General features: G+C 43.2%; 1 protein-coding gene across 1 annotated transcript in view; it reads right to left on the bottom strand.

Annotated features, from left to right (window-relative positions):
• Nucleotides 1-14176, bottom strand: part of tpk1 (thiamin pyrophosphokinase 1) — a 45645-nt gene that overhangs the window by 14626 nt on the left and 16843 nt on the right. Inside the window, exons 3-4 of the mRNA XM_018727895.1 lie at nt 8500-8574; nt 3218-3287 (exon numbers count right to left, since the gene is read on the bottom strand). Of these exons, the coding sequence (XP_018583411.1) occupies nt 3218-3287; nt 8500-8574 (145 nt within the window). The remainder of the gene's footprint in view (nt 1-3217; nt 3288-8499; nt 8575-14176) is intronic.

Below are 14176 nucleotides of genomic sequence, written 5' to 3' on the forward strand. Positions count from 1 at the left end.
TACCGCCCAGTGGCACTGACCCCCATTGCAATGAAATGCTTTGAGAGGCTGGTGCTGGGACACATTAAGAACACCATCCCAGACACTTTGGAGCCACTGCAGTTTGCCTACCGTCACAACAGATCCACTGAAGATGCAATATCACATACACTTCACACCATTCTGTCTCACCTGGATAATAAAAACTGCTATGCAAGGCTACTATTTGTGAATTACAGCTCGGCATTTAACACTGTCATCCCAACCAAGCTGATCCACAAACTACTAGGGCTGGGACTGAGTGCCACATTGTGCAACTGGATCCTGGATTTCCTCACCAACAGACCCCAGCGTGTGCAGATTGGCAGCAATACCTCCTCCCCACTGATCCTCAACACTGGCACTCCACAGGGAAGCGTCTTGAGCCCAGTGCTATACTCCCTGTTAACACATGACTGTGTAGCCAGTCACAGCTCCAACACCATCATAAAGTTTGCTGATGATATCACCATTGTGGGTCTAATCACCAACAACGATGAGACGGCCTACAGAGAGGAGGTGAGGCTCCTGGCAGAGTGGTGCCAGGACAACAACCTGTCTCTCAATGTCAGTAAAACTAAGGAGTTGGTGATTGACTTCAGGAAACAGGACACTGTTCAGGCACCCATCTACATAGGAGGGGACATTGTAGAGAGGGTCAACAGCTTCAAATTCCTCAGGGTCACCCTCATTGCCAAACTCACATGGACTGAGCACACAGCATCAACCATCAAAAAGGCCCATCAACGCCTCCACTTCCTCAGGCGCCTGAAGAAAGCCAGGATGCCCACTACAGTCCTCACCACCTTCTACAGGTGTGCTGTGGAGTCCGTCCTCACAGGGTGCATTACATCCTGGGGTGGCAGCTGCTCCATACAGGACAAGAAAGCCCTACAGAGGGTGGTCAAAACAGCTCAGGAAATCATCTGCACACAGCTACCAGTAAGAGCTAGTTAGAGAACCTGGATGATTCTGACTGCACTGAACAGCCCAGCGCCACCACAGTATTACACAACCCTGTCCTCATCACACAAGACATATAGTCACCAATTTTGTTCTTTTGTTTGTTATTGATGTCTGTTTTACAGCAATCACACCTATGATATACTGAAACCTTTTGAACATGAGCCTTCCATTTATGTATATGGACATATCTGCAATCCCTTTCTGTACGGTTTCTACCCATATGTAACCCTGTGCTGTCTGTAAATAAAATTTTAAATAAAACAGAAAGAACACGGACAAATTAAGCATGCAGTCCCACCGTAATACCCTGAGCAGGGCACAGCACTTGAATTACTCCAGGAAAACTTTTAAATTGAGGACATGGCTAAAATTAAGCTGCATTTGGAGGGGCAAAAAAAAAAAAAAATTTTCTGCTAGGCAGCAAATTATGTCCATGACAATAACAAATTACGCATGAATGACTTTTTTTTTTTTTTTTATACATCCACTCCTCTTGACAGCAATCCTTCTTACTCAAGAAAGTGAATTTGCATCATGATTAAATGTCTGAGCCAATATGAATTGTTTTTTCTGTGAATTACAGAATAAACACTAGAGCATTACTGACCACTCTCCGTTTACCTTCCAGAGAACCATGTTTTTGCCTTGGACCCAATACCCTATTCCCTGCTTTGATGGAAATTGCAATCGAAGGCCTCCAAACTTGCACACTAATGTGACTCTGGGGATAGCTTGGTGGATGGGGTTATGGGAGACATACAACCCTTTATCGTATTATGATCTCAAGATTCAGCAGATTGTCTCACAAGATGGAAGACTTAACTAGTACTAGTGATTGCCACCCTGCTGGACTCAAATTTACAACTCAAAACACCATGAGCACAGTGCAATGGGTAAATGAGATATGGGGAGCTGCAAAGACCATCATATGCAAAGCAGCTTCCAGGTGAGTTGCCTACAGAAGTTTCCATGGGTTTGCAACAATAACAGATTACAAACAATTGTTTACAAAATAATGGGAAACGTCCCACAGTGGCCAACCCTGAAAGGTCACTTGCCAAACGTCCATGATGTCACGGTGCAAAGATGGCAAAAGACCATGCCACATTTCTCAAGAAGAGGTTGGTCTTCAGAGGACGACGCTTGTTGCTACAACTTCGTGCGGACAGCTTGATCTAGATATTATGCTGTCGGCCCAATTATTGTCCTCGTCCACTATGAAAAGAGTTCAGAATCGCAGTGGTAACGTGAGGGGCCTTGGCTATAATCTCCACAGAGCAAATTTATGGGAAAAAGCAGAAACAGGACAGATACTTTAAACACTCAATTTCAGAAGATCATCAGTCCCTAACTTTATAATTTAAAATTTTAAAGTGAAAGCAAACTCTCAAAAAAACTAGTATAATAGCTATACATATTATTAATTTTCTGACTGTTGCATCTTTTTTATTCAAAAGAAATAGAGCTTAAAAGATTTAGATGTGCATTTCGCTAATGGAAATGATTTTTAGAACACATATTTTAAGAGATAAACTGACATGTCTGTTTGAAGATGATGAACTTGGATACCAACATGAGCATGTTTGCAATCATTTCACTGAAGCTTAATGTGGTAAACAGATCATTTGGCCATTTGGGGATGAAATATTTTATATCCCCCAGATACCCTTCTAAATAACGACATGCTTTTGAACCATGTGGGATATTTCATTCAGTGGCTTTCAATTAAGAGGCAGAATTTTAAAATGACTGTTACTCAGTACACACAAGACAATTTGCTAGCTGTGCTATAAAGTCAAAAAGCCATCCAGTTTGAAACAGTTTCTGCAGATAAAATTAACCAGGTTAGAATAATCAATTGGCCAAGTCTGCTGTTTTCGTTTGTCAAGTTTGAAAGCATAATAAAAAGGAGAGCAGATCTGTGAACATGATGCAGTGTAAATATGTTCACATTTTCAGAACCGCTTGTCCCATACAGGGTCACGGGGAACCGGAGCCTACCCGGCAACACAGGGTGTAAGGCCGAAGGGGGAGGGGACACACCCAGGACGGGACGCCAGTCCGTCGCAAGGCACCCCAAGCGGGACTCGAACCCCAGACCCACTGGAGAGCAGGACCCGGTCCAACCCACTGCGCCACTGCGCCCCCACCAGTGTAAATATGTAAAATTGGCAAATTCTCACTTTTGCATGGTACATTTTGATTATAAAATGATTTATGACCAATTTCTCACCTTTCCTGGTTACCGGCAGTCAGCTGGTACAAACGATTGGCTCCTCCGTCCGCGCATGCCCTTATTGCGGCTGGACAAAGATATAACACACACACACACACACACACACACACACACACACACACAGTGAGACAAAAATATGATCAAATGGCTTATTTAAATTTTTAATAAGAGTAAAAACATTTCTGACACAAGTCAGGGGCGCTTTTATTTGCTTGGGGAATGAATAGCCCCATTAAATAGAGGAACTAACGCTGTTCCTTTGAAGTTTCTCCACTATAGTAATATAGGAAACTAAAATGTTAAAGCTTGCATCTGAAATGGAAATGCAATCACCTTAAGGACCTACACATTTCATAAAAACCAAATTATGTATGCCGGCATGTAAAGTAACCATACTTCATAGCAAAGCCCATTTCCAATTCACTCTTCATCGCCCAGTGAGAAAGTAATGCAAATAAGGGGCAGCAGGGCATCGGAGTGGTTAAAAAGTCCATGCTCCTGTCCCCTTGAGGGAGACATTTAACTGGAATTGCTCCAGAACAACTACTAAATCCTTGTCATCGGTATTGCCCATCAAACTCCTATATTTATGAAGGGCTGATACATACATAGGATATGTAAAATTTTGTACACCCGATCCTCACACAAAGGGGTACATTTGTTCAGTGGAATCCCCCATTAGGCGCACTGCCATTGTGAGGGGATCAAAAAACAATGTATTGTGCAATAGACAGACAAATGAATGGTTCCTAGATGACATTTGTTGCCTAAAACTAATACCAAAATGAAATACTTTTTGCATGACAATAACACCTAAATATTTTAGTATATTTGTAACCAAAACTATTATTTCTAGCTTGACTTTTAATGTTATCCTTTCATTTATTCATTATTGGTAACCATTTGTCCAATGCTGAGTCCAGCTGGTTCAGTGAGTTTTAGGGAATGAGACGAGGCAAAATGTGTTACAAAAAAGCACTTTATTCATATTTGTATTTCATTGTACAAACAACAACATTAAAATATGAATAAATTATCTGCCAATTGCAAAAGAGTGATTGCTGAAACATGTAAATCAGAGTACACACACACACACACACACATTTTCAGAACCGCTTGTCCCATACGGGGTCACGGGGAACCGGAGCCTACCCGGTAACACAGGGCGTAAGGCCAGAGGGGGAGGGGACACACCCAGGACGGGACGCCAGTCCGTCGCAAGGCACCCCAAGCGGGACTCGAACCCCAGACCCACGGGAGAGCAGGACTGCGGTCCAACCCACTGCGCCACCGCACCCCGCTGTAAATCAGAGTATGTTTGTTTTAACCAGGACTAGTGAACAGAGGATGTCCCATTGCAGTGTTCTAAGTGCAAGGTGAGAGAAATCGCCAACTGGGCTGCTGACTACACTCACATTACTGTATTCCCAGTGACTGGCTCCAGCACACGAACCAAGTCAGCACTGCGCAAGCCAAGATAATGCCAAAAGCTGGAGGGGAAAGAATGTGCAGAAAGGCACTCTAATTAATCCTTCCAGAACCTTCTATGGAGAGGTATTACACAAGCATAACTAGGGTGCACAAACTGGTATCGCAAACCATAGCAGAAGCGGGTGTGCACGTCGAAGTCCAAAGACCACTGAGATGCCTTCAAAGCAAGATGCCATTTGGCTTCGGTGCATTGATCTTGTCAGAGGACAAGGAAAATTCTAATCACAAATAATTTTGCAGTAAAAAAACTGAACTAACATTTAATAAACCAGACATCTCAGGATTGCTGGATAGTCCAACTGCACTTTACACATCAAGAACTTACTTTCACACTGAAAGCCATTTGTTCACTTGAGTGAGGAACTGTTTTTATCTCTGGTAATCCTGTAAAACTGCGTTTCTGTGGACGAAGCCATCAGCCAAGAGAGAAAACCATATCTGCCCATTACATTTACTCACTTAGCAGATGCTTTTGTCCAAAGCGACTTACAACGGATACTATGTAGTGTTACTAGCCCACACCTTATTCACCAAGGTGACTACACTACTAGATAGCGTAGCATCAGTGAAACACACTCACTCTGTGACACTCACACACCATTAGAGAGGGAAACACAAGAACGGAGCTCGGAAACAAAACGTTTTCCTTTTTTTTTTTTTTTTTTTTTTTTTGCTCGTATTCTTCGAGAACAGGAGGACACTCATCTGCCCCAAGTACTAACTTAAGCAAAGTTAAAAATAAAAAAATAAGAAAAAATGACCCAGCTGTATAAATGAGTAAACAATTGTAGGTAGCTTAACAGTGTAAGAGTTAGTGAAATGAATCAACAAATGTCAATGAGTTCTCTATCTGCTCTTTATTCAGCATATTTTGGCCATGATGAAAAAGTATTAGTTTAGACTCCTCGTTTATTACGATGACACAGCAGGTCTAATGCTGCCTTAATCCTGACCCTGCAGAACAAATGCTGGCTGAGTGCACATATCAATAAAATGTCAGATTCATTCCCTTTAGACCCATTTCCTGCCATTTTCTTTGGGACTCAAAACATTTATGTCCGCATTAAGTAATTTAATTTATTTAATGGAAGGTAAAATGAAGCAAAGTGATTCATAATGTGCTGTTGGATATTTCTAGCAAATGGGTCTTTATCAACAGGTGTTTCTGTTAAAACTGATTCTCAGACTGCTTGTACATTATGTCAGAACTCTACACATGACATCTGTGATTCCTTCCTCAGCAATAACCAAAAAAGTTACACTTACAGTGTCTTACAAAGGTATTCCAGCACCTGGAAAGTTAGCACCATTTTCTGTATTTGAAAAGATAGATACAAATTATGTATCATTATTTTTTTACTGAGATCTATTTCATATCAACAGCCTAGTTCACAAGCTATCCTCAGGTATTAAAAATAGAATGTAAAACGGAAACGTTCATAAGTATTCAAACCCCTGTGTTGCAAATACTTAAAGTAGCAAATTGTTCTCAGACAAGACACATTTGCCTCTTATTTAGACATAACCAAATAATTAGTTTCTACCAGTGAGCAATTAAAGCAAAGGTCACATTTTCTGGATATGAAAAATCACTCTGTGTGTAAGGGTCATTAGTTAGGCTATGAACCAACCCACAGCGACAATGAAGATTAAAGAGCATATCACAGAAGTACAAGATCAAATGATCCAAATGGATACGTCAAGAAAACTGGATTAAAAAATATATATGTATACGCACGCACGCACGCACTGTATGTATACCAAAGTGCCTGGATGTCCCAGTGAGCACTACTGGATCCATTATGAGGAAGAGGAAGATGTATCACACCACTTAGTCCCTGTGTAAAGAAGGAAAGTGGACAGAGAAATTGAAGATGGGCTCAAAACGAACTGCCTAAGCAAGACGTAAATTGGTAAGAGAAGCAACAAAGACACAAGCCATCACTTTGAAGGAGCTACAGAAGTTAGTTGCTGAAGCTGGAGTACATCTGCATGAGTCCCCAGTACCAAGAGCTCTCCGTAACACTGGCCAATCTGGGAGGGTGGCAACAAGGAAGTTATTACTCAGGAGTTGATCTGCTGCAACTCATCTTTTTTTTTTTTTTTAAGACCTTCCAAGGTTCTTTAGAGTCTGAATGATGAGGCACAAAAACAGCTGAAATACAATATTTTACTATTATAGTTTTGCAGAATCTCACCAGATGTTACCCACTGCACACAGCTGTCCATGTATATTTCTTGTAGCAGACACAAGAACCAGAAAATCCATATTATGTCCAATTTACCAGAAGCAGAGGTACCGTCTTCCAGAAACATCTACAACAGGCCCCATCGCAGCAATAAAAAAGCATGCAAGTAGTATATAATGGGATGAAAACTAAATACAGAAATGAATACCATATAGTGAAGTACACTGCAATAATGAAATAGATTAAACATAATTATAATAATCTGGTATAATAATCTTAACTGTTTGGTCTTTTAAAACACTGAGTCAGGTAAGTAACAGACTGTTGGCATCGACTGAAGCAAAGCTAAATGTACTCAAATAGAAAATGAGTGCATTTTGCAGTACACCACAGAAATACTGCTTTCAGTAATTCCTATTTGAAAACCGCTTCACCCTCCAAATGTCATGATATAATAAATGTTACAAGAGATACAGTATGTAGTAGGTCTGCAGGTGCAGTAACAGTGAAGGACTCACTTTTGACTGCAAAAGCAATTTCTCTGGTTCTCAGCTTTTTCCTAAATAATGCTGGCAGTGCAATATTCATTTCTTTGGGAAAATATATTTAAAAACAAAAGTGCAAGTCCCGCATTTTATCATGCGCCACCTTATGACGCGACGAACGGCTCGGGAGGGAAACAAACACTCCATTCAAATCCCCAGGATGCAGCAGGCTCTGAAGAGTCCGACACGTCACATGATATTTTAAAAAAGACAAAATCATTATCAGAATAACAAATTAATTCACGTCCACACCATTTGCAAAACTACTCCATTACTAATCCTTCAAACAAAGCATTTTTCTTAATGATTCAGTATTGTGCGCAGCCATCCGAATCTACACATTTCAGCGATTTTGTACAAAAAATAGTCTCTCTTTGTCGAAGTGCATTAAGACAGTAGAAAGGAACAGACAGCCCAACACACTACATGCACTATTATCCCCTGAGGATGTTATAAACAAACAAACAAACAAACAAACAAATAAATAAAATCCTATTTGTAATAATGCGTTAGATTCCAGACTTTTTGCTTTGTGAAGTAATCAGAAGGGTGTCACAGAGTAATTTATGGCTCAAGAGCTGGTCCAGTAACTCTCAGCGTCGAGGTCTAAAGGTTGACAAACATTACTTTAGCTTCCAAAGCCACAGCACTTTCCTGTCAAGTGTGAATTTGCCATAAATCACTGGCCTGCTGTCCTCTACTCAGGGATTATAGGCTTGTGCCATTGGTCAAGTGTATCCAAGGGCCCTGGAATACTGCAGCCCTTCGCTGGGCACCATAAGGTGCTAAGAACGAACACACACACACACACTTTCTGAACTGCTTGTCCTATACGGGGTCGCGGGGAACCGGAGCCTACCCGCCAACACAGGGCGTAAGGCCGGAGGGGGAGGGGACACACCCAGGACAGGACACCAGTCCGCCGCAAGGCACCCCGAGCGGGACTCGAACCCCAGACCCACTGGAGAGCAGGACCCAGTCCAACCCACTGTGCCACCGCGCCACCGCGCCACCGCGCCCCCTGCTAAGAACACATCCACTGGGAAATCTATACCTTTCCTCCAGAGCACGTAGAACAAGTCTTCATCCAACGGCTGGTTCAGGATCAGCAAGCAGATCTTCTGTTTGCCTGGAGGAGGTACAAACATGATTACATTGATTATGATTACAACGATCAAGGGCTTAGAACACACCAGAATTTTCTCTTACAAATGTCTGCTGATATTTTTACAGTAGATTGATTTCCCATTTGGGTGGCAATACGCTAATATACAATTCATATTCACATGAACACACTGGAACTGAAATTACTAGGCAGTCTAGTGCATCACTATTATTTCAATGTAATTTCCAGAACTTAAATAAATAAATGAAAGAGCAAAATGGGTGAGAAACACTTTGTTTACAAAGGGATTTACTTTCATAAAACTTTTTTTAAATTGTATGAGCCAATTTGGTTTCGTAAGTGTCATCATGTCATCATCCTGTCAAACATCACAATGAGTCATTTTTCTCTTGAGCGGTTGGATAAGAATTTGGGTGTCCCTTTTATTTCTAAAAAAAAAAAATACATTTTAAATATTTAAATGAGTTCCAAGTATGCAGCTCTCATGGTAAAACATTTTATTTAGGTGCAATAAACTTAACATCATGGCATGATTTAAACAAAGAAAATCCTGTATGTGATGTACTGAAAGGACCGGTCAGTTGAGAGACTGCCTTCCACCCCTTCCCCACATCAGAGCAGCTATGCAAGGATAACCTTACATTACATTTCTTCATTTAGCAGATGCTTTTCTCCAAAGTAACTTCCAATGAACTCTATGTAGTGTTATCAGCCCACACACCTTATTCACAAAGGTGACTTGACTTACTGCTAGATACACTACTTACATTCATCCATACATGAGTCGAACACACTCTGTCACTCACACACTACATGGGTGAACCTTAACAGCATGTCTTTGGACTGTGGGAAGAAACAGGAGCACCTGGAGGAAACCCATGCCGATACAGCGAGAACATGCAAACTACACACAGACTGAGTGGGGATTGACCCCACGCCCTCCCACACCAACCAGGTGCTGTGAGACAGCAATGCTACTTGCTGTGCCACCTTGTACAAAAACGAGAAATGTAATCTTTTGAAAGCTGGCTGATGACAAATGCAATGTCGTATGCAGATATGTTTCTCCCCAATCGGGACTGATGGGTTTTCAATGGGCACCCAACCGATTTTGCAGCGACCCTTTCAGAGTCACTGTGAGCTTTGACACAAAAGCTTCTGCTTTGTCCAATTTGCGGGCCGACAGGAAGCGCTGCGAACCCGCCAATTTAATGTTCCTGGTTATGTCCTTCTGGGCCACTGCCAGAGAAAAACACTTCTTACACAAGGTGGTCTAAAAAGAGGAGAGTAATCTTCTCCACCATGACAAATAGGAGCATTAAAACAGCTTCCGCTCTTACCATCCTTTAAAGTCAGGTGTTGGGACCTGCAGCCGGAGCAAACCCCATTGCTGGCTGTGAGCCAGTGTGACGGGTCAGTGAGTGGACTCTCCTTCCAACGAGCTTGAGATCCAAACCACAACGCTCTCCTGTCAATTTGGAGATGGAGTCACAGCTGTGGATTCACCTGTGCTACTTCACATTGCGCTGAATGTTATGGCTGTGTGTGCGCTCTGCAAACTCTTACTGTGGGCTATAGCTCAGAAACGTGCAAACCATAGGGAACTGCTGCTGTGGAGCATCGTCTCTTCCCACAAAAACCACGAGTGGCTGCTTTGAGTCAAATCTGGCTCGATGGCACTAGGGGATGACCCCCTAATAAATGTTACCCCTGTAATATGGGTAACATTTCTGCTCACAAAATTTAGCATTTACTACTCACATTAAAACATAATTTATTATACGGGGCAGATGGAGAGGAGGTCTGTGAAATTATACATTTATACACATCTAATTGAGTTTCTCGTCAGGTCTGCACAGGACCAAAGTGTTTAAAAAAAAAAAAACACCTTTCATGGGACCCTTGAGCAGCCAGCTGTATGAATGAGTAAATAATTGGAAGTTATTGAACTCTGCAAGTTGCTTTTAGGGAAGTGTCAGCTGAGTGAATAAATGTCATACTACTCTGGGCTGATATGGGTTCAAAGTGACTCAATGGTACTTATCCTTAGAGAGAAAAGGAGGGGTAGAGAAGAACATTGGGCTTTCTAGGTGATTAGGCAGCAGGCCATGCACTTCAGTGCACAGTGCACTTTTTCAGCCTGAGGGCATATAGCTCTAAAGATGAGCCCCAAGCACCGCTGCTCACAATAAGAGACCCTTCTCTCCCCATCAGAGCTGGCCCTATCTAATAAGTTACATATGCGGCTGCTTAGGGCCCCACAGCTGCCGGAGGGGCCCCTAACAAATTAGGTGTCCAATAGAGTTTGTTTGCAAGAGAACCGCTATGTCACAAATTCCAGGACTGCAAACTGGTGAACGGCAATCATGTCACAGAAAAGAATATACCTGTCAAGAGTGGAGAAGAGAAACAGAATAACAGAAGAAGAACAAAGAAAGCTACAAGAGCTCCATGAAGCTGCTTAATATGTTCTAGTTAACTACACACTTCTTATACAGAGGGACAAATTGTTAAAAGTAGATCACTTTTGCGTCAGACACAAGGGAAGTGTTGCCACACCTTATGATGACCTATGTATGAACTTGTAAATAAAAGGAGGCAAACTGATCGGGGAGACATCCAGGTGTACGGAGCTCTCCCATCCGCCGATGTTGTCGTGAAATGTCTCTACGTGTCTGAGTGTTTTGTGCGGATCTCCTGCGGCTGATCGGTTCCAGAGAAGTAAACATAATCTCTTTCACAGCTTGGCACCCAACATGGAGTGGTTAACCTCTGCTGTCATGACCCACTGTTGAGGGAATCCCAAAGAGGAGCTGCTGTCCAAGACTTCCGTGGGGGAAGAATAACAACAGGAGTTTAATCATTTGATGTATAAATTACTCTGAGTATAGAGAGTTCTGATATTTTCTTTTATTGTTGCTTGTAATTGGATCGGCATCTGTGTATTGCACAACAACTCAATCCACTAACTAGGGTGAATACTTGTTTACAAAGTCTGGGATAATTAATAAACTGGATGTTTATTCTGTTATGAATTTATTGATGTTTCATGCATGCTATTACAAGGAATACTGTAGGTGATACTGCATGATGCTGGAAGTGGTATTGAAATAAATGGTACTCTAAACCACTTATCCAACTGTGCAAATGAAAAGAGTGAAAGCTATTGTGCTTGAGCATTCCTGCTTTATATTTGAAGGCTATTCTGCAAGGGGGGGCACGGTGGCGCAGCGGGTTTGGGTGGGGCCTGCTCTCTGGTGGGTCTGGGGTTCGAGTGCCTTGCGACGGACTGGAGTCCCGTCCAGGGTGTGTGCCCCCCCCGGATGTAAGAAGCAGATGTAAGTATTCTCTATTTGGTCTGCCCGTCCCACTTCCCTGTCCCCTTCACAGCACCAGATACTGCTGATTCAGATGCCTGACCCCCGAGGCCCTGACCAAGATGGGAACTACAGGGTGGTCTTGGTGCAGAGGAACTGGGAGAATCAAGAACCAACAGACGTCTGCAATAGCCTTCCCGATCCCAGAGAGGTTGGTGGTCAACATTTCTGGGAGGCTATCCAGGACCTAGATGACATCTACAAACCCAGTGGTGGTGAATGGTCCCAAGCTCTGAGACGCAAGCTCAGGAGGGACTGGAACAGCGTGTGAGACGAATGGACTGGTTTGAACCGAGATGCAAACTGCTTCAGTGGTGAGTGGCAGAGTCTTTGCACTCAAATTCTAAAAAAGTACAAGTGAGACACAGACTGAACATAGTTGAGTCAAGCCAGACAGAAAGATGAAGAGAGTATCAGTGAGTGGGAACATCGTTTTAGCAAAATGACGATCGGTCATTCAGGTATACAGAATGCACAGGAACGCAACACTGTAATGGCATGTCTGTTTGTGAATGGTCTGAGATTTGAATTGCAGAAGAAGTAAAAACATCTTGCATTGGCTGCCATGAGGCCAAGCTGGAAGATCTGAGATGGTATGCAGGGCACGCAGAAAGAAACCAGAAAGAACAGAAGGAGGAGAAAGCGAGCAAGCTGATGGCAGTGCAACTCTCTTTCCATGAAGAACGGAGTAACAACACTGGCAGGGGCCGCGGACACGGGCAGAATCGTGGCCAAGGTAGAGGGAACCCTGGAAAAGGGAGAGAATGGTCATGGGGGGGCCTGATCTCAGGGCAATGATGGCAGATGCTGCATCTGCGGCAAGGTGGGCCATTGGAGAGGAGAAAGCCCCAGTGGGCAGCAGATGGCTCAGAACTGCTCTTGCCCGGCGCCCCCACCGATGGGAGTGACAGCATTCAATCACAGTGCCTAAGACGAGGCAGGGACAAGTGGTGAAGGAACGGGTCAATTCACAGCTCTGATCTGGTGCCCCACGTTAGACCTGATGATACAGCTGATGGTCTCGCATCAACCCATTTCCTTCCTGGTGGACACAGGTGCGAGAGTCACTATTAGAAAACAGGAGATGCCAGGAGTTCCCCACAAATGGAAACCAGATCCGCATCAGGAGTAACGCAAAGCCTCGAGGAAACAGACTCACTGCCTGTGGGAATGACAAAAGACATTGCTGTGACAAACAATCCGTTGTTCCTTAGTGAATGCTGTCCGGTGAACCTGCTAGGTCAAGAATTGCTTGCGAAGCTCGGTGTGACTGTCTCTGTGACCGAAGAAGGTACCAACATCACATCTCCAATATTGGGACTGTTTTCCCAGCAGATGTTATTGCAATACACTGTTTGGCTGCTTGACGAAGACACACTGCTTTGAAGTAAGGTACGTCACAGTTTAACACAGCCCACATTTGCCCTGCATGGCACACTTCCTTGCTGAAGAAACTGCAGAGGATCGACAAGAACAACGGAAGTTTCTGGCCAACAAATCTGAGAAAGAGACAGTCATTCTGTCTGATTTGTTCCTGACAAAGGACTGCGCTGCAGCCTCTGGTGTTCTGACTCTGGCCCAAAATACGTGGTACAAGGGGATTTAGTTCCACACATATCACTGGGGAAGACAGGAAACCTAGAATGGAAATAGAAGGTAGATGGGTATCTCAAGATGGGGCGGTGCAGAGATGCAAAGTTCAGATGGAGGCTAGAGCGAGTAGAAAAGTAGTAGGAAGGTATGTGAAAGAACAGGAAAAATTAGGGGAGGTGAATGACTGGAGATATAAAAACAGCAGCTTCAATGGTAAAACATCCAAAATCTAGTTTTTTTTTTTTTTTTAATACAGGACGTAAGGGGGGGGGGGGTGAATGAAGCAATACATCCAAGAGCTCCAATTGTTCCAAATCCAACTACCGCATTGTCCTCAATTTCTCCCAATGATAAATTAGTTTTCTGTTGTAGATCTAGCAAATGCCTTTTTCCCTTTCTCTGCTCGCCCTGACTCACAATGGAGATGCCAAAACCCGTCGCCAAATCACAATCACAGATGCTGTCCGTCCTGGGCATGACTGGATATTTTCACCTATGGTTCTAGGACCATGTGCAAAGAGCTCGACCGTTACTTAATACGATAAACGGTAAAGGCCTTTCTCTGACAGACGTACTGACGCGGACAGATGACCTATTTAATTTGACTGATTTGAAGCAAGCCTTGATGGTTGCCC

This window comes from Scleropages formosus, chromosome 16, assembly GCF_900964775.1.
Source record: "Scleropages formosus chromosome 16, fSclFor1.1, whole genome shotgun sequence".
NCBI classification, from domain to species: Eukaryota; Metazoa; Chordata; class Actinopteri; order Osteoglossiformes; family Osteoglossidae; genus Scleropages; species Scleropages formosus.